Source organism: Aotus nancymaae, unplaced genomic scaffold, assembly GCF_030222135.1.
Source record: "Aotus nancymaae isolate 86718 unplaced genomic scaffold, 86718_ANA_hifiasm-v0.15.2.pri h1tg000036l, whole genome shotgun sequence".
Taxonomy (NCBI): Eukaryota; Metazoa; Chordata; class Mammalia; order Primates; family Aotidae; genus Aotus; species Aotus nancymaae.
The window spans coordinates 31,084,057-31,102,650 of NW_026988450.1; the positions used below are offsets into that span (position 1 = coordinate 31,084,057).

The 18,594-nt window shown below is 41.5% G+C and overlaps 1 protein-coding gene across 5 annotated transcripts in view; it reads right to left on the reverse strand.

Moving 5' to 3' along the window:
- Window positions 1–18,594, reverse strand: part of LOC135278021 (integrator complex subunit 8-like) — a 57,321-nt gene that overhangs the window by 10,001 nt on the left and 28,726 nt on the right. For 4 of the 5 annotated variants that reach the window (XM_064384308.1, XM_064384306.1, XM_064384310.1 and 1 more), the window contains 4 exons: window positions 18,051–18,161; window positions 14,930–15,131; window positions 9,292–9,413; window positions 3,662–4,282 (listed from right to left, as the gene is read on the reverse strand). In XM_064384308.1, coding sequence (XP_064240378.1) covers window positions 4,031–4,282; window positions 9,292–9,413; window positions 14,930–15,131; window positions 18,051–18,161 — 687 coding nt within the window. In that variant the 3' untranslated portion in view covers window positions 3,662–4,030. Of the gene's footprint in view, window positions 1–3,661; window positions 4,283–9,291; window positions 9,414–14,929; window positions 15,132–18,050; window positions 18,162–18,594 lie in introns of those variants that run through there. The other variant, XM_064384307.1, reaches the window with a different exon arrangement.

Genomic DNA, 18,594 nt, shown 5'->3' on the forward strand with positions numbered 1-18,594 from the left:
GGAAAAAAATATATGTGGAGGGCCAATGACACCAGTTATTTAATTTATGCTCATACTTTAATTTTTGTGACAGAGTCTCACTCTGTCACCAGGCTGGAGTGCAATGGCATGATCTCAGCTCACTGCAACTTCCGACTCCCTGGTTCAAGCAATTCTCCTGCCTCAGCCTCCCAAGTAGCTAGGATTACAGGCTCGAGCCACCACGCCCAGCTAATTTTTGTATTTTTAGTGGAGACGGGGTTTCACCATGCTGCCTAGGATGGTTTTCACAGGAAGCAGTTTGACGCAGGGCTGGTATGGATTCATTGTGTCCAATCTTAGGTCTTGGATCCACAGGGGGGATGTTGCATAATGATATTAGCCTAAATGCTAGTTATTTGTTTCACTTATTTATTTTACTTTTCTGAATCAGCACACAAAGCGTGAAAAACTTAATTGTATTTATAGAAGACATAAAAATAAAACAATTTAAACAAGCGAGAGCTGACAGAATTTGGAGGATAGGTGGGCCAAGGCCATGGAAAGCTGTCAGTGGGGTCTCGGCCATACCACCCTGAACGCACCCAATCTCATCGGATAAGCCAAGTGCAGGGTGATTTTGAGGTCAGCAAGGAGTGAGGTTGGTTTAGGAGGAGCCAGTGGGAGAGTGATAAGAAACAAGGTTAGGAGGGCAGCTGGGGTCCAGCCTTTGGGTTTTATTCTGCATGTGATGGAAAACAGTGGAAGCTGAGGGGGCTGGGGAGTCACATGAAGCGGCTCCTGATGGCAGAACAATGAGAAGACCGCTGGGTGCAATGGCTCATGCCTGTAATTCCAGTGCTCTCGGAGGCCGAGGCAGGCAGACTGCTTGAGCCCAGAAGTCCAAGATCAGCCTGGGCAACATGGCAAAACCCAGTATCTACTAAAAATACAAAAAATTAGCTGGGTGCGGTGGTGCGTGCCTGTAGTCCCAGCTACTTGGGAGGCTGACGCAAGAGAATTGCTTGAACCTGGGAGGCGGAGGTTGCAGTGAGCCAAGATTGCACCATTACATTCCAGCCTGAGTGACAACAGGGAAATGTTGTCTATATATATATATATTATATAGAAATAGGTACTCAATACTCATTCAGATTTAAGTAATCCTGCCTTGTATTTAGGTAATTCCTTCCAGTGCTTTTGTGTGGTGGGTGGAGGGGGATCAGACTTCAGGAGGTTAAGAACAACTGTGAGGGGGCAGGGTTTCTAAGGAAGAATAAGTAACAGTTCCCTTGGTGAACTGCTTCACGGGAGGGGAGCTTAAAAGGGAATGAAACATTTGGTAAACATTGTTTCTAATTCTTTGGGAAGAGTTAGCAGAAACCTTTAAGGTTTCCATTTGTCCCTTCCCTTGTCTTCCCACCCAGCAGCCATAGCCCTTTTCATCTTCAGTCTTTTCTTCTGTTTTTGAGACAAGGTCTCACTCTGTTGTCCAGGCCGCAGTGCAGTGGCGCCGTCCTGTCTCACTGCAGCCTCAACCTCTCAAGCTCAAGCAATCCTCCCACCTCAGCATCCCGAGTAGTTGGGACTAAAGACAGGCACCACCGACACCCGGCTAATTTTTGTATTTTCTTATAGAGATGGGTTTTCGCCATGTTTCCCAGCCCGGTCTCAAACACCTGGGCTCAAGCGATCTTCCCGCCTCAACCTCCCGACGTGCTGGGATTACAGGCATGAGCCACCGTGCCTGACCAGGTAAAATTAATTTTTAATAAAACCTGTTTTTGAAAGCAGCTTTAGGTTCACAGAAAAACTGAGTAGAAAGTATAGAGTTGGCTGGGCATCAGGGCTCAAGCCTGTATTCCCAGAACTTTGGGACGCCAAGGCAGGCGGATCACGAGGTCAGGAGTTCAAGACCAGCCTGGTCAACATGGTAAAACCCAGTCTCTACTAAAAATACAAAAATTAGCCAGGCGTGGTGCCACACACCTGTAGTCCCAGCTTCCCAGCTCCTTGGGAGGCTGAGGCAGAAGTATCACTTGAACCCGGGAGGTGGAGGTTGTAGTAAGCTTAGACTGCACCATTGCACTCCAGCCTGGGTGACAAGATCAAAAATCCATCTTAAAAAACAGAGAAAATACAGAGTTCACATATACGCCCTGCCTCTCTTCGTGCACAGCCTCCCCCTCTATCCACATCCCCACCAGATGGGTGTGTTGGTTACAATGGAGGAGCCCACTGTGACCTGACAGTCACTGAAATCCCACAGCTAACCCACCGTTCGCATTGCACGTCCATTGGGTTTGGACAGATGGATGTCACACATCCACCATTACAGTATCCTTCCGAACAGCATCACTGCCCTAAGAACCCTCTGTGCTCTGCCTAGTCATCTGCCCCACTTTTTTTTTTTTTGAGATGGGGTCTCACTCTGTTGCCCAGCTTACTGCAGCCTCCAACTTCTGGGCTCAAGCTATCCTCCCATCTCAGCCTCCCGAGTAGCTGGGACTACAGGCACGTGCCGCCACACCCAGCTAATTTTTGTATTTTCTGTAAAGATGGGTTTCTGCCATATTGCCCAGGCTGGTCTTGAGCACCTGGGCTCAAGACATCCTTCCCTTTTGGCCTCCCAAAGTGCAGGGATTATAGGCATGAGCCATCCGTCTCCAGATTTTTTTTTTTTTTTTTTGGAGACAGAATCTCACTATGTCACCTAGGCCTGAATGCAGTGGACTGATCTCAGTTCACTGCAATCTTTGCCTCCTGGATCCAAATGATTCTCATGCCTCAGCCTCCTGAGTTGCTGGGGTTACAGGTGTGCACCACCACACCCAGCTAATTTTTGCATTTTTAGTAGAGACAAACTTTTACCGTGTTGGCCAGGCTGGTCTGGAACTGCTGGCCTCATCCACCCACTTCATCCTCCCAAAGTGCTGTGATTACAAGCATGAGCCACTGTGCCCGGCCAACAGTTTCTGATGTTAGACTGACAACACAGGTGTGAATTCCAGCCAGACATTTTACTGACTTTTGCCTTGAGCAAGATACCTGAGCCTCTGTTTTTGATCTCACACATGGGCATCATTTTAGCTACCCCTAGGGTTGTTTTGAGGCTTAGATAGATAATGTGTATGAACAGGCTAGTACATAGTTGGGGTTTAATAAGTAACAATGCCTTCCCTTGATGAGCAGTGTTGGCTACCTCACTAAGACTGGGGAGTCTCTACTCTCAGCAATAATTTCTTGCCTCAGAATTCTGGAGGTTGGCCGGGGATGGTGGCTCACACCTGTAATCCCAGCACTTTGAGGGGCCAAGAAGGAAGGATCACTGGAGGCCAGGAGCTGCCAACTAGCCTGAGCAAAAAGGCGAGACCTCATCCCTACAAAAAATTAGCTGGGCAAGGTGACGTGTGCCTGTAATCCCAGCTACTCAGAAAGCTGAGGTGGGAGGATTGCTTAAGTTCAAGAGTTAGAAGATGGAGTGAAACGCCTCAGCACTCCAGCTTGGGTGACAGAAAAAAACCCTGTCTCTTAAAAAAAATAAATAAACTAAAAAAATAATGATAATTCAATCAGTTTTTGAAGTAACCAGTATTTTTTAGTCATATTCTACAAAAATCAGCAACAGTAATTAGAGCAATTTTTAAGAAAACTTACTCGTAATTTTTTGATAAAAGAAAGCAGTTCACTCCGACAAAACAAAAATTTTTGAATACACATTTAATAATAGAAATCAAGAAAGAAAATTACAGGTGAAGGTTTATTCTTAATGCTCCAATTCTGCAAGTATGAAAAAGAATGTAATAGTCTATTGTTATACTAACCTAGTAACATTTCTTCCCTGTTTTAATCACATGTGAAGTCTTTCATACTATTCAACCTGAAACACTGCTGATTTTGAATTCTAGTTAATTAAATGATTTCTTAAAGTGACATATAAACAGAAGACATTTCCAAAGGTGGCCATGGCACACAGATGCATCACAGACGAATACTACAGAACTCCTAAGACTGTCCATCTTTATGATACACAGAATAAAAGTTGATGTTCTTGAAATCAACCTTTAATAGGTTAATAGAATAAATAGGATAAATAGTAAGAAATCAAATGCAACTGACAGAAATATACCAATACATACCGATACATGATACCTAGCGTAGATTCCCTCTGCTTCATTAAACTAACTCTGCCATCATTTCCTCGCTTGTGCTGACTGGACACATTGCAAATTTGAACAACAACTTCCCAAAGGTCTTTGGCTGTCCGTCTACTTTCTTTAGGGCCTGGTAGCTCTTTGCATGCAGCTGCTAAAAGCTGTCCAAGCTATAACATGAAAAACAAAAAACACAAAAGATAATCTGTAACGTTATGCATATTAGCTCTATTATCAAGGCACACTGGAGGAAAGATGCAACGACTGACTGCCCAGACAGACTAAGCACAGTTATTTTATGCTGTGCATTCTGTACAACTGAGGAATTCAGGGCTCGCTGTCTACTGACAGATCTGAATCTGAGAAAGATCCTCTGGTTCAAGCAGACAAACTTTGTCTCTGAACAATTATAATCTAGTGAAAATGAAAATGAGACAATGCAAACAGACACATGATTTATCAAGTGCAGAAACAAACACAAGTTGCTAAATACACATAGTACAATCCCACGTTAGTTGCACAGAAAAAAGAAAAGGTGTAATGGAAGGCATACACCAAGATTTTAACTGTAGTAAAAGCCCAGGGGGTGAGATTAAAATAATGCTTAGATTTCTCTCTCTCTCGCTCGCGCTCTCTCTCTCTCTCACAAACACACACACACAGAGCTTTTAATCACTGAAAAAAATTGTTTTAATGAGAAAAATAAGGAAAGGAATAAGGAAACTGAAGTTGCCAGAAATAAGAGATACAGATTTAAAGCAATTTTTCTCTAAGAAAATTAGTAGTAATTGGGAATGAAGCTACTGTTCATCTGAGGAGGACAGGTAAGTAAGGCAGGACAGGTTACACGAAATGACTGATGTGAATAAAAGCAGCCTCAAGGACCTAAGATGTAGGGAGCACCCAGAAATAAAGAGTGGAAAGGCTAAAAGCAAAAAGCAGAGAAAGACTGACTTACATCAAATTCAGAATTTTTTTTTTTTTGGAGACAGGGTCTTGCTCTGCACCCCAGGCTGGAGCACAGTGGCATGATCTTGGCTCACTGCAATCTCTGCCTCCTAAGCTCAAACAATTCTTGTGCCTCAGCCTCCTGAGTAGCTGGAATTACAGGCATGTGCCACCATGTCCAGCTAATTTCTGTATTTTTGGTAGACACAGGGTTTCACCATGCTAGCCAGGCTGGTCTCGAGCTCCTGGCCTCAAGTGATTCATCCGCCTCAGCCTCCCAAAGTTCTAAGATTACAGGGATGAGCCACAGCACCCAGCCAAATTCAGAATTGGTCCCCTTTATTCTTGTTCTTACTAACTTTTACACCCCATGCCTCTTGTAGAGGGTGCAGTAGCAAGCAATTTTGAATTCATCAGGAACCCCTGGTTCCTACTGAAATGGACCTACAAAGTTTTCTAGGGGTCCCTATTGCTTAAGGTGGCTTTTTTAAGGAGGTGGCAAGATTGTGATAAAGACAAAAACTGGCGGTTCTTCCCACATTCTTTTATCATGAAAAATTTTAAACAGAAAAATCAAAAGAATAGTTCAATAAATACCCGACACATTGTGACTATTCTGCCATGCCTGCTTTATATATCTACATAAATTGTTTTGTTAAACCATATTAAACTAAGTTAGGCACAACATTTCATCCCTAAATGCTTCCATATACATCTTCTAAGAACAAGGACATTCTTCTCCATAGCCACAACTCTGTCATCATGAAAATTAACAAGAGTACTGTGGCTTTCCAAAGCTAGTGAGAATGACATAAAAACCCTACCTATACTAGGTGAATGGACATGGACCAATAGCCTAGTAGACATTTCAGCCAGCATGCTCCCCTAACATACTCGTCTCTGACCACTGGGATCACAATACACGCAGCTATTTACTGCAGTGTAATGCCAGGGCTACGGTAGCTCTTAGCTCAAACACATCTGCCGTTGTCAGTGATCACATGCTTTAGGTCACTAAATTTATTTTTTTATACACTTTATAGCACTTTAGGTCATTAAATTTATTACATAAGTTTAAAAGAATTTTCAGGGCCGGGCACGGTAGCTCACGACTGTAATCCCAGCACTTTGGGAGGCCGAGGCGGGCAGATCACCTGAGGTCGGGAGTTCGAGACCAGCCTGGCCAACACGGCAAAACCCCATCTCTACTAAAAATAGAAAATTAGCCGGACATGGTGGCGCACACCTGTAATCCCAGCTACCCGGGAGGCTGAGGCAGGACAATCAATTGAACCTGGGAGGCAGAGGTTGCAGTGAGCTGAGATCATGCCATTGCACTCCAGCCTGGGCAACAAGAGGGAAACTCTGTCTCAAAAAAAAAAAAAAAAATTTTCAGAGGTCTTAGGCCCCAAACCAATTGAATTCCACAAACATTCTTGAGCACCTACTATGTGCTGGGCATCATGGAAAGCACAACATAAAAATCAAGTGCCCTGAAGCAGCTCATTATTGAGAAGACAAGTGGACAAATAACTTAGTATTCAGCATAAACACAACAAAAGAAGTACCTCAACGGTACAACAGCAGCGCATCAGGACAACAGTACAAAGGCAGCAAAGAGAGGAAGCAAGTCACTCATTTACACAGAAAAGAATATGAGAAAGCATCAGAGAAACCACATGAACAGGCGAAGCTGGGAAGGACATCCAGGCTAATAAGACAAACATCATGTGCACAGGTGCAGAATGAGAAACATGGCATGGGCACGCTAGTGCTGCCAGCACAGGGCTGGAAGGTCAAGGGGCAGGGGAGCTATACCTGGAGAAGAAGCACGCACACCTTAAGAGGCCTGGCAGGCCACAGGAACAACCTAAGGTTTTAGCCTACACTAGCACCACTGTGACTGCCAACCCCTCCTACTGCTACCTAGACTTTTACCATGAAAGTGCCTATAAATCCTGTGCCCTTCCCATTATGTGGCACTGCCTCCCACTCTGATCCAAGGGGCACACTAGACAGTGTCATATTATTTCAAAAGGGTGTATTTTAGTCACACGCTTACAAATTTTCTGTTCCTATTTGTGATTACGTAATACAAATTCGAGTAAGAAAATATGTAACAGAATAGAAAACATTAAAAGCACCTAATATCCCATTATCCAGAGATAATGGCTGTTAATATCCTTTCAGACTTTTTCCTACATGGGCGTGTGTGTGTGTGTGTGTGTGTGTGTGTGTGTGTGTGTGTGTGTGTGTGGGGCGTGTGTATTCCACACTACATTGGAAGTGTGGAAACTGATCCAAATTGTATTTTTTTCAAAACACAATCCCTCATTCTAAACTTCTTTCTCTAATTCCTTTTTCCTTGACATTAACAAGGCAGTGAGGCCAATTATGTATGGAAGGTGGCACACAAAACTCTAACCACGAGATGACATGAGGAGACACCCAAGTGACTTTTCTTTAACAAAGTCACCACGCATCCTTCCTCTTTTGGACCAGATCAGGGGAACTGCAGGAAGCAGTGAGATAGCCTCTCTCAGAGTTAGGCAACCTACCAAACAATTTCCTGTGTCCTTACACATTGAAGACCCTCAAGCATTCATTACACAATCATATGCCTATCTCTCCTGCTGCACAGCTCCACAGAATTCACTGCCAGAGGTAAAGAGAAAAATTACTACACTGTCTTAGCACTCAACAACGAGCTACAATTCTACATGTAAATGACAGTAACGTTGGAACAAAATGGTTCCCTCATCTGATTTTCTTAAGGCTAAGAAAAGACCGTTGGGCATAAGACAAGTGCCCAAGATATTAAGAACTCATATGCCAGAAAGTTCATTAAAGAGATAGGTATGATTCAGGCCAGGCACAGTGGCTATGCCTCTAATTCCAGCACTTTGGGAGGCCCAGGTGGGTGGATCACCTGCGGTCAGGAGTTCGAGACCAGCCATGGCAAAACCCCATCTCTATGAAAAAAAAAAAAAAAATTAGCCAGGTGTGGTAGTGCACACCTGTAAACCCAGCTACTTAGGAGGCTGAGGCATAAGAATCACTTGAACCTGGAAGGCGCAGGTTGCAGCGAGTCGAGATGGTGCCACTGTAGTCCAGCCTGAGCAACAGAGAGGACTCCGTCTCCAAAAAAAAAAAAAAAAAAAAAAAAAAAGAGAGATAGATATAATTCAATGTCTGAAATTTCAAAGAAAAGGATAATTCAAGTATGACAATTTTCCTGAGCAAGTGTAAAGACGACAAAAAGGGGGGTGGGGAAAACTGAAGACATCAACAAACTCTCAATAAATCCTCAAAGGTACAAATGAAATGAGCTCAGGTTTTAAAAGGACATACATGAAATATGAAGGAAGAAACAAGTAACCAAACACAAATGTTACAAAGTGGTACAGTTTTACAAGAGTTCCCGGATAAACACAGATTTAAAGGATTAAGTATTATTAAAGACAAGTTGGGGCAAATAAGGACAAATAACAAAGGTAATAGCAACAATTAGAAATAATTAGAAAATATGAAGGACCAAATACACCCAAAAAGGGAGAGAGGGACTTACTATGTGAAATCCCATGTTTTATTTTCTTAATTATAAGACTAGAAAGTGAGAAAAGTCCACTACTTATTCAGAGTGTGTATAATATTAACATATGAAAGATATAATCTTAGCAAATACCTCCAGTTTCTCTTTAGTTTTGGTATTTTCTGTACTCAGAAGCACTTTAGGTTGCAAAGGATATAATTAAGACAACAAAATAAACAACTTACTACTGATTTGCTAAATAAATTATTTCATTAGAGGAATAATTACTAATAGCAAACTTGTTAAGAGATTCAGACATATCAAACTCAGAAGGGTAAAATTCTAAAGGAGGGTAAAGTGTTCAAATGGAAACAAGAAGAAGTGCATCCCTGATGGTATCCATCAGTTCTAGAGTATGATTATAGCAACCAAAGTAAAGAAAGTGAATCTCTCACCACCTTAGGGTTACACCAATGTGTTCTCTGTCAACTAAATAATCTGTGACTACATGCTCATCAACTATATGGTATTAAAAAATATATTAGAGCACGACGAAATGCATGAATTATCAAAAACTATCAACAAGCATTTGTCCAATCATTTGTATCATAGAAATTAAGACACATGCCCAAAGTGGTGTAAAGTTAAACAAGTATAATAATACTATCCTAATAATCCTTTTATTTAAACATTAATTACCTTCACATATGGATTACTCTGAAGCAAAAATGCAGGAACTTGGAGTGTAAGGTATTCATTTTCCCTCCAGTTTAACATAAAGGCAACACACTCCTCAGCTATAACTTGACGAAGAGGAAGATCTAAAGAGCAAAGAAGAAAACAGTTGGAATTACTATCACAACACTAAAGTCAGAACAAAGCAAATACTTGCCCAGAGTTCAACTGAATAAAAAAACTGGCCAGCTATGGTGACTCATACCTGCAATGCCAACACTTTGGGAGGCCAAGGCAGGAGGTTCACTTGAGGCCAGGAGTTTGAGAGCAGCCTGGGCAACAGAGTGAAACCCTGTCTCAAAAACAAACAACAAAATTTTGAAGAGACAGGGTCTCGCTCTGTCACCCAATATGGCGTACAGTGGTGTGACCATGGATCACTGCAGCCTTGACCTCCCAGGCTCAAGTGATCCTTCCATCTCAACCTCCCCAAGTAGCTGGGACCACAGGTCCCACCACACCTGGCTAATTTTTGCATTTTTGTAGAGATGGGTTCTCATTATGTTGTCCAGGTTGGTCTCAAACTCCTGAGCTCAAGAGATCCACATGCCTCAGCCTCCCAAAGTGCTGAGATTTCAGGTGTGAGCCACCATGCTTGGCTACAAAAAATGTTTTAAAAATTAACCAAGAGTGGTAACATGTGCCCGTATTTGGGAGGCTGAGGCAGGAGGATCGCTGGAGCCCAAAAGTTTCAGGTTACAATGAGCTATGACCATGCCAATGCAGCCATCCTGGATGACAGAGCAAGACTCTGTCTCAATCAATCAATCAATAAAATTTGAAAACCAATAGCTACAGAAAAAATAAAAATAAAAAAATACTAACATTTCACACATTTTTGCAAAATTTCCCAACAACAGATTGCATGTTCCCCCCATTAATCAACAAAATCACCTATCGTTAGGAGTCAACATTCCTTTGTGCAAATCTAAGAGTAGACACTTATCTTCCAGAAGTTTATCATTCAAGTGAGCAGACAACAATCACACAAATAAAACAAGTACAAAATAGTATGGAATAAACTTTCAGCACATTTACAGCAAAGCAGGTAAACCATATAATCAAACTGTAATAGAATCTGAGTTGACATATTTATCCTATTTTTTTTTTCTGATTAAAATACTCATAAGAGACAAGTTATTCAACAAACATTTACTGCACCAGAAACAATTTTAGGTAAATAATAAGAAAAAAATAACCCAGGCTTATTTTGAACATTACTTCCTTTGAAATAAATAATTGTTAAATATACCCTAATACGTTGTGATTTTTTTGTGGCTCAAAGTATGTAACATCAGGTTTTAATGTACTTCAGGAAAAAGGCAAAGAAACCAAAATGAATCCTGAATAACAATGTTAAGGCTGAAAATGGGGAGATTTATTAAACACCTCCTTTTCTAGGGTAACTATATTTCTCAGTTTTTCTAAAAAGATAGGGCCTATGACTATTTATTTAACTCTCAACTTACTCCAAGAGAAAAAAAGATTTGACATAACAAAAAAGATGCATAAGAACACAGCAAAATAAAAATACATTATTTGCACCATCTTCTAAAGAAGGAACAGGCCAGGTGCGGTGACTGACGCCTGTAATCCCAGCTACTAAGGAGGCTGAGGCAGGAGAATCACGTGAACCTACGAGGTGGAGGCTAAAGTGAGCCGAGATCGCGCCACTGTACTCCACCCTGGGTGACAGAGTAAGACTTTGTCTCAAAAAAAAAAAAGAAGACGACAGAAGTGAGATTAGTTCCCCAAATACATGCACATTATTGAGTTCTATACATTTTGCCAAAAGGATTCCTTTCATCATCAGGCACTCTCACTCAAAGCTTCATCACCTGACACTCTGATTAGTAATGCCGGCTGACTAGAGGAATAATTTTTTTTTTTTTTTTTTTTGAGGTGGAGTCTGGCTCTGTTGCCCAGGCTGAAGTGCAGTGGCACGATCTCGGCTCACTGCAACCTCCACCTCCTGGGCTGAAGCGATTCTTCCGCCTCAACCTCCCGAGTAGCTGGGACAACAGGCATGTGCCACCACACCTGGCTAATTTTTGTATTTTTAGTAGAGATAGGGTTTCACCATATTGATTGGTCAGGCTGGTCTCGAACTCCTGATCTTGTGATCCACCTGCCTCAGCCTCCCAAAGTGCTGGAATTATAGGCACAAGCTACTGTGCCCGGCCTAGAGGAATAATTCTTAAGGGAGAATCAGAATCTAGAAACGGGTCCATGAGTTTGAGACCAGTCAGGGCAACATGGCGAAACTCCGTAACTCCATCGCTACAGAAAAATACGAAAACTAGCCAGTTGTGGTGGTGAACACCTGTAGTCCCAGCTACCAAGGGAGGCTGAGTTGGGAGCCTTGCTTGAGCCCAGGAGGTGGAGAGTGCACTCCAGCCAGAGGAATAGAAAGAAGGCCTGGCTCAAAAAAAATTAAAAACTTTAAAATTTTAAAAAAAGGCATCCTACTTAGCTACAAAGGTATTAAAAGTCAAGGTCTCTCTCCAGACATATAACTGGTCTTACGATCAATTTGTAGCCCCCTCATCCTACTTTTTTTTTTGAGACAGGGTCTCGCTCTGTCAACCCGGTTGGAGAGCAGTGGTGCCATCTCAGCTCGCTGCAGCCTTGATCTCCCTGGCTCAGACAATTTTCCTAATTCAGCCTCCCTGAGCCCCCATGATAGCTGGGACTCCAGGTACACACTACCATGCCCAGGTTATTTCTGTATTTTTTTGTAGAGACAGTCTCACTATGTTGCCCAGGGTGGTCTCAAACTCCTGGCCTCAAGCTGTGCTCCTGCCTCAGCCTGGGATGAGCTGGAATGATTACAGGGTGAGCAACCACGCCTGGCCCCTTATTTCTATAGTAACTAAAAAGCTGAATTTCTTGTCAGTTAAGATCACTTCTTGTTCCTGATAATAAAGCCAGGTCAACCCATGTAAAAGAGTGCTTCCCCTTCTGTGTTCTACAGAGGGGCATGCATCTAATTCATCCAAAAATCGGCCTTCTATCACTAGGGAATTTTTTTTCTTAAAGGAGAGCAGAAAAGGTGGCCGATGATGCTCTCCATGGAGAGACCATGCCTATCAACCCTGACGCTTTCAGCGGTACTGGAGTACAGAGCTGTGAGAGCATCACAGCCACAAGGCTATGCCAGACTCAGATAGCTCAGTCCGTAATTGAGGCCTGGTCGAAGTCAAAGACAAGAACTGTACCTGTGGAAAAAGATCATTTTAGTGTTCTTCCTATTTGAAACAATAGCACCTTTCCTTCTTATTTTATTTGGTTTTTTTTGAGACTGAGTTTCACTCTTGTTGCCCAGGCTGGAGTGCAGTGGTAGCGACATCGGCTCACCACAACCTCTGCCTCCTAGGTTCAAGTGATTCTCCTACCTCAGCCTCCTGAGTAGCTGGAATTACAGGCATGCACCACCACACCCAGCTATTTTTGTATTTTTAGTAGAGACAGGGTTTCTCCATGTTAGCCAGGCTGGTCTCAATCTCCTGGCCTCCAGTGATCTGCCCACCTCGGCCTCCCAAAGTGCTGGGATTACAGGCATAAGCCACCACATCCATACTCCTTCTTATTTTCAGTCCGGTTTTTTTTTTTTAATTTTCGGTACTGTTTATAAGCACAAGCTACAGGACAAGTTGCTGAACATTTAATAAGTTAGGAGTTTACAAAAATTATATGCAACGCTATCAGTCCTTTACACTCCCTACGCCCAAAAAACTGATGTGAACTACAAACTGTTAAGCTGAAACGGTAATACAAAGACTAATTATTTAAAGGCATTTTCACTCATTTCAAAGAGTAAGCCCTCCCTATCTCCAAAAAACTGATGTGAACTACAAACTGTTAAGCTGAAACGGTAATACAAAGACTAATTATTTAAAGGCATTTTCACCCATTTCAAAGAGTAAGCCCTCTCTATCCCCAAAAAACTGATGTGAACTACAAACTGTTAGGCCGAAACGGTAGTACAAAGAATAATTATTTAAAGGCATTTTCAATCATTTCAAAGAGTAAGAGCATAGGCTTCAAAGCTGGGCTGACGGAGTAAAGTCAGAGTTCTGTCTCTTCCTGTGTGACTGTGGGCAAATTCCTCAACCTCTCTGCACCTCAGTTTCTTAGTTATAAAATAGGGATAAGGAAATAGCAGCTGCTTCATGGAGCTGCTACGAGGACTAAATGAGTTATGCACCTAAAGCTTAGAACAATGCCTAACACGTAGTTAGCACTCAATGAACAGGGTTTAAACATTCTTTCTGATTTTAGAAAAACCCTGTACGGAAAACCTACCTCCTGCTTTTAAAAAGTAAACATGTATATCAGCAGCATGTGTGCTTTAATGCCAGCATATTGTTAGATCAGTTCTCATGAAGACATTACAACATTTGAGAGCACTGATGTGTTAAAGGTCAAAGGTGTCCTCTCTACAGGGTACTAAAAAGTTGGGATCTACGACTGCATGCCCCTGCTGGAAATTAGACTTGAACTCTCGACCTCAGGTGATCTGCCCACCTTGGCCTCCAAAGTGCTTGGATTACAGGCGTGAGCCACCATGCCTGGCCTCGGAAATTAGACTTTAATTAGAAATTAACCCAAAAGACTCAAGACGGTATCACTTGTTTCTGTTCCGACACATTACTAGCACCTTCCTTTACAATGCAATTTCACTGTTTATACTATTAAATGTGTACAGTATGATTTAATTGCTCTAAATACTCCTAAAATACAAAGAAGCTGCTTTAACTAAGAAAGATTTATATATGTCATAGATGATCATTTATATGGTAAGCCCCTTTTCATAGTAAGACATTTACAATCAGAATTAAGCACCCAAGATCTGTTCCTAAAGTAGACACAGGTGAATTTCTAGCTCACTGGCAATCAGTGTGAGGGCATTTTGTGGCTGTTAACGAGAAAATAAAACTTCAACCCGTACACTCAAGGACATTCTGATTCTTTCAAACACCGGAAAATTGCAATATAGTTTCTCTACTGTGTAGAAGTATCCCCCAAAATTGATGTGTACTTGGAACCTGACAATGTGACCTTATTTGGAAACAGTCTTTGCAGATGTAATTAGATACGAGGAGGTCAGCTGGATTACGGTGGAACCTAGATCCAGTGACCCACCGGTGTCCTTATAAGGAGAGAACACAGACATACACAGGGAGAAGGCCATGTGAAGACAGCAGCGGAGACTGGAGCAATGCAGCCACAAGCCAAAGATTGCTGGGCCACCAGAAGCTAGGAAGACGCAAAGCAGAGTCTTTCTTGGAGCCTCTGGGGGCAGCATAGCCCTGCAGACACTTCGATTTCAGACATCTGGCCTCCAGAACTGGGAGAGAATACATTTCTGTTGTTTTAAGTCACCCAGTTGGTGGTACCTTGTTACAGAAATCCCAGGGAACGAACAGTTTCCTTCATTTTTCCCAACGTTCTCAAGTGAACGCCAAACCCAAATTCTGTTTTAGGAGTGAAATAATTTTTTTTAAAAGATGACAGACTCAAGTGAATGTTATTTTAAATTTTCCCCCACAATTATTTGAGTACTGAGTTTCAGAAATTTGTCTTTGTGAAACAGTCTTACCAGGAAGCCTCATTTCCAGATGGCCTCGGACCCTACTAATAAGGTCGGATGGCGGTCTCTCTCCTGCCTGCCCTGTCCCAGCTTCGTGTGTATGAATATCCAAAAGCAACATCTCATTCAGCATGACCTGACGAAGCTTTGGAGAGAACTCTGTTACCAACTCCAAACAAGCAGCAAAGAGCTGTTTAGCATGGGAGAAGCCCTAGGAAAAGAAAAAGAGCAGCCTGGGTCACCTTTCCTTTGGAGCCAAAAAATGTGTCTTTATGATGACAGAGCAAAGAGGAGAAGGATTAATTCAAATGGTTAACGTTGCTTATCTCAGGTAGTGATGCTAGACTCTCTTTTCCTCATCCCTGTATTATTTAGTCCAATAAATATTAATACATTTGTAATTTTAAAAATCCAATAAACAATATAAAATACATGCTATATTGTTAAACAAGTTTTATAAAAGTTATAAAATAACCAAAGACTTCCATATTTATATGGGTGTAAAATTCTATTACAAGCACCCTTCTCTATCCAACATATTCAGAATTATTAGATCATAGACCATTCAAGGGTTGCACATTCTAAAATCCTCGCACACCACCCTCCTAGCCTATAAAACTGGCTAACAAATCAAGTAAATTAAATCAGCTATGATCTAAGTCCTTTCCTACTCATCTTACTCACATGTTTCCAAAGACTAGATTCTATTTCTCCACATACTTCACTCCAATCATCTGGCTTCTACCCTCATCTTTACAAAGAAATAGCTCTCATAAGCCAAAGATCTTTTAATCGTCCAATCTACTGAACACTCGTCTGTTATCTTACAGGAATGAAGAGCTGCAACTCGGTGCTATGTATCATCCTTTTCCTGACATTTTCTTTTCCCCTAGCAATTACACCCTCTACATCTGTCTGCTCCTCACACCCATCACACCACTCTTTCCTGGACCTAGTGTTGCTTTCCCAAGGGTCTCATGCTCTTTATATTCTCTCTGGGTGATCTTTGGTAACTCCCAAATCTGTAACTCCAGTCCAGACCATTCTCCAAGCTTCAGGCTGTTTCCGATCATAGCCTCAAATTAAAAATGTAAACATAGACTCATTATCTGCTCTGCAAAAATGTGCTTTTGCACATTCACTTGCTGGCATTGCCACCTGTTCTGACTCCCAAACCAGAAGTCTGAGCATCACGCTCAATTCTTTCTCCCTCTCTTGCCTTCGACATTAAATCAGTTACCAATTGCTTCCAGATTTTACCTCCTAAATATTTCGCTAATATGTTTTCTTCTATCCCTTCTAACACTTGTGACACTTACTAGCTGTGTGCCCTTGGAGAATGTAATACCTTTAAAATTGAGATCATACCTTTCACAAACTTTTCATGAACAAATGAAATAACAAACGCATATGAAATTGCAGAACAGTCTCCGTGCCCAGTAAATGTTATGTGAGGTGTGGAAGGAGAAAAGCTGCTAACTACATTCCTCTATTAAAACTTTTCAATGGCTTACAATTGTCTCATGATGCACTGTCCAATATGGCAGCCACTAGCTAGATATGGCTGTTGAGCATGTGAAATGTGACCAGTCCAAATTGAGAGATTATTCTGTAAAGTATAAAATACTTACTGGATTTGGAAGACTTATCACATATATTTTTAAAAGAATGCAAAACATCTCAACTTTTTCTATCAATTACAGGTTGAAATGATAGTGTAGACATATTGAGTTAAATAAATCATTTAAATCAACCTCACTTTATGAAATTACAGATTACATACATGGCCTGCATTGTTTCCACTGGACGATGTTGGTCTAGAGCAGCAGTTCTCAAACTTTAGCATGCAACAAAATTACTTCGAGGGCTTATTTTAAAAGATGTTGTGCCCCATCCCAGAATTTGATTCATTAGGTCTAGGATAGGGCCCCAGAATTTGTATTTCCAGCAAGTTCTGGCCATGTTTAGTGGCTCATGCCTGTAATGCTAGCACTTTGGGATGCCAATGTGGAAGGACTGTTTGAGCCCAGGAGTTCAAGACCAGCCTGGGCAATATAGTAAGACTCTGTCTCTACAAAAAAAATTTATTTCAAATAAGCTGGGCGTGGTGGCGCATGCCTGTGGTTCCAGCTACTTAGGGGGCTGAGGTGGGAAGATCGCTTGAGCCCAGGAAAGTTGAGGCTGCACTGAGCCGTGATCGTGCCACTACACCCCGGTCTGGGTGACAGGGCAACACCCTGTCTTAAAATAAAAGTTATCAAATATCACAGATGCTGCTGGTGTGGGGACATAGATAACTTATTTAACTCTCAATTTTAGTTCATTTCTGCCTTCCAAATGCTGTCTTTAACCTTCCTACAGAAGTTAGTGTATCATCAGTCAAGCAACTGCACTATTTTATATGATTTAACATTCCGCTTAAGTCTCGACATCCCAGACTGCAAACTCATGTAAAATACACTACAAAAGTAACTTTAAACATTTTGTTTTTTAATCTTGGAACACAATCTTTACTAACTGAATTCTACAAGTAATATCTTTGCATGTTCTCTAAACTTTTAAAAGGCACAGAGCAGTATCCATTTATTTGATCAAGACCATTTTAATTATAAGGGTAAAGGAAAAAGAACAAACCAGAATGCCTGTTCAAATATCCTTTTAGACCATGATTGTAATTTCAGAGATTAGGAAAAGAATTTCTGGTTCCTGACTTCCTGCTAAAATTAGTAAAGGATATACTTTTTTTTTTTTTTTGAGATGGAGTATTGCTCTGCCACCCAGGTTGGAGTGCAGTGACATAATCTCAGCTCATTCTAACCTCCACCTCCCAAGAGATTCTCCTACTTCAGACTGCAGAGTATTTGAGATTACAGGTACCCAGCTAATCTTTGTATTTTTAGTAGAGACAGGGTTTCACCATGTTGCCCAGGCTGTCTCGACCTCAGTTGATCTGCCTGCCTCAGCCTCCCAAAGTGCCAGGATTACAGGTATGAGCCACGGCACCTGGCCATAAAGCATATTCTTCTACCCACCTTGGCCTCCCAAAGTGCTGGATTACAGATGTGAGCCACCGCACCTGGCCCCATAAATGCATATTCTTAACAGGTGTTTGATACACACTTTTACTCACCTTAACAGTACTGCAGTGCAAACCTTTGGCCATAAGAATATAAACTAAATCTCTTGTTAAACTGTCTTTAATTCCCAGGATAACAGCACTATAGACAGAAGGTACTTCCCACTAAAAGAAACAAAAAAATACATATATACACACATACATACACACACACACACGCACACAGAGAAAGCCAAATCTAGATAAGAATCTTTCAATAATCTTTAATCGCACTAAAAAAAATAATTCACAGGTGGTCTCTTAAAGAGAAAGGAAAACGACAGCCATAATATAACACTGATGAAAATGAACATATTCACTACAATCAGTGCGTAATAAATAATGGATTGGGACTTTCTGAAGGATTACTGTTAGGAAAAAAAGACACACAAAGACTAGGAGTTTTATATATCTTAATTCAGGTAATCCTCACAACAATACTAAGGTGAGTACTATTATGCTACTATTATCATTTTGCAAATGAGGAAACTGCAACACAAAGAAGTTACATAACTTGTTCAAGATTATACAGCTATTTAAGTATGAAGCTGACATTCAA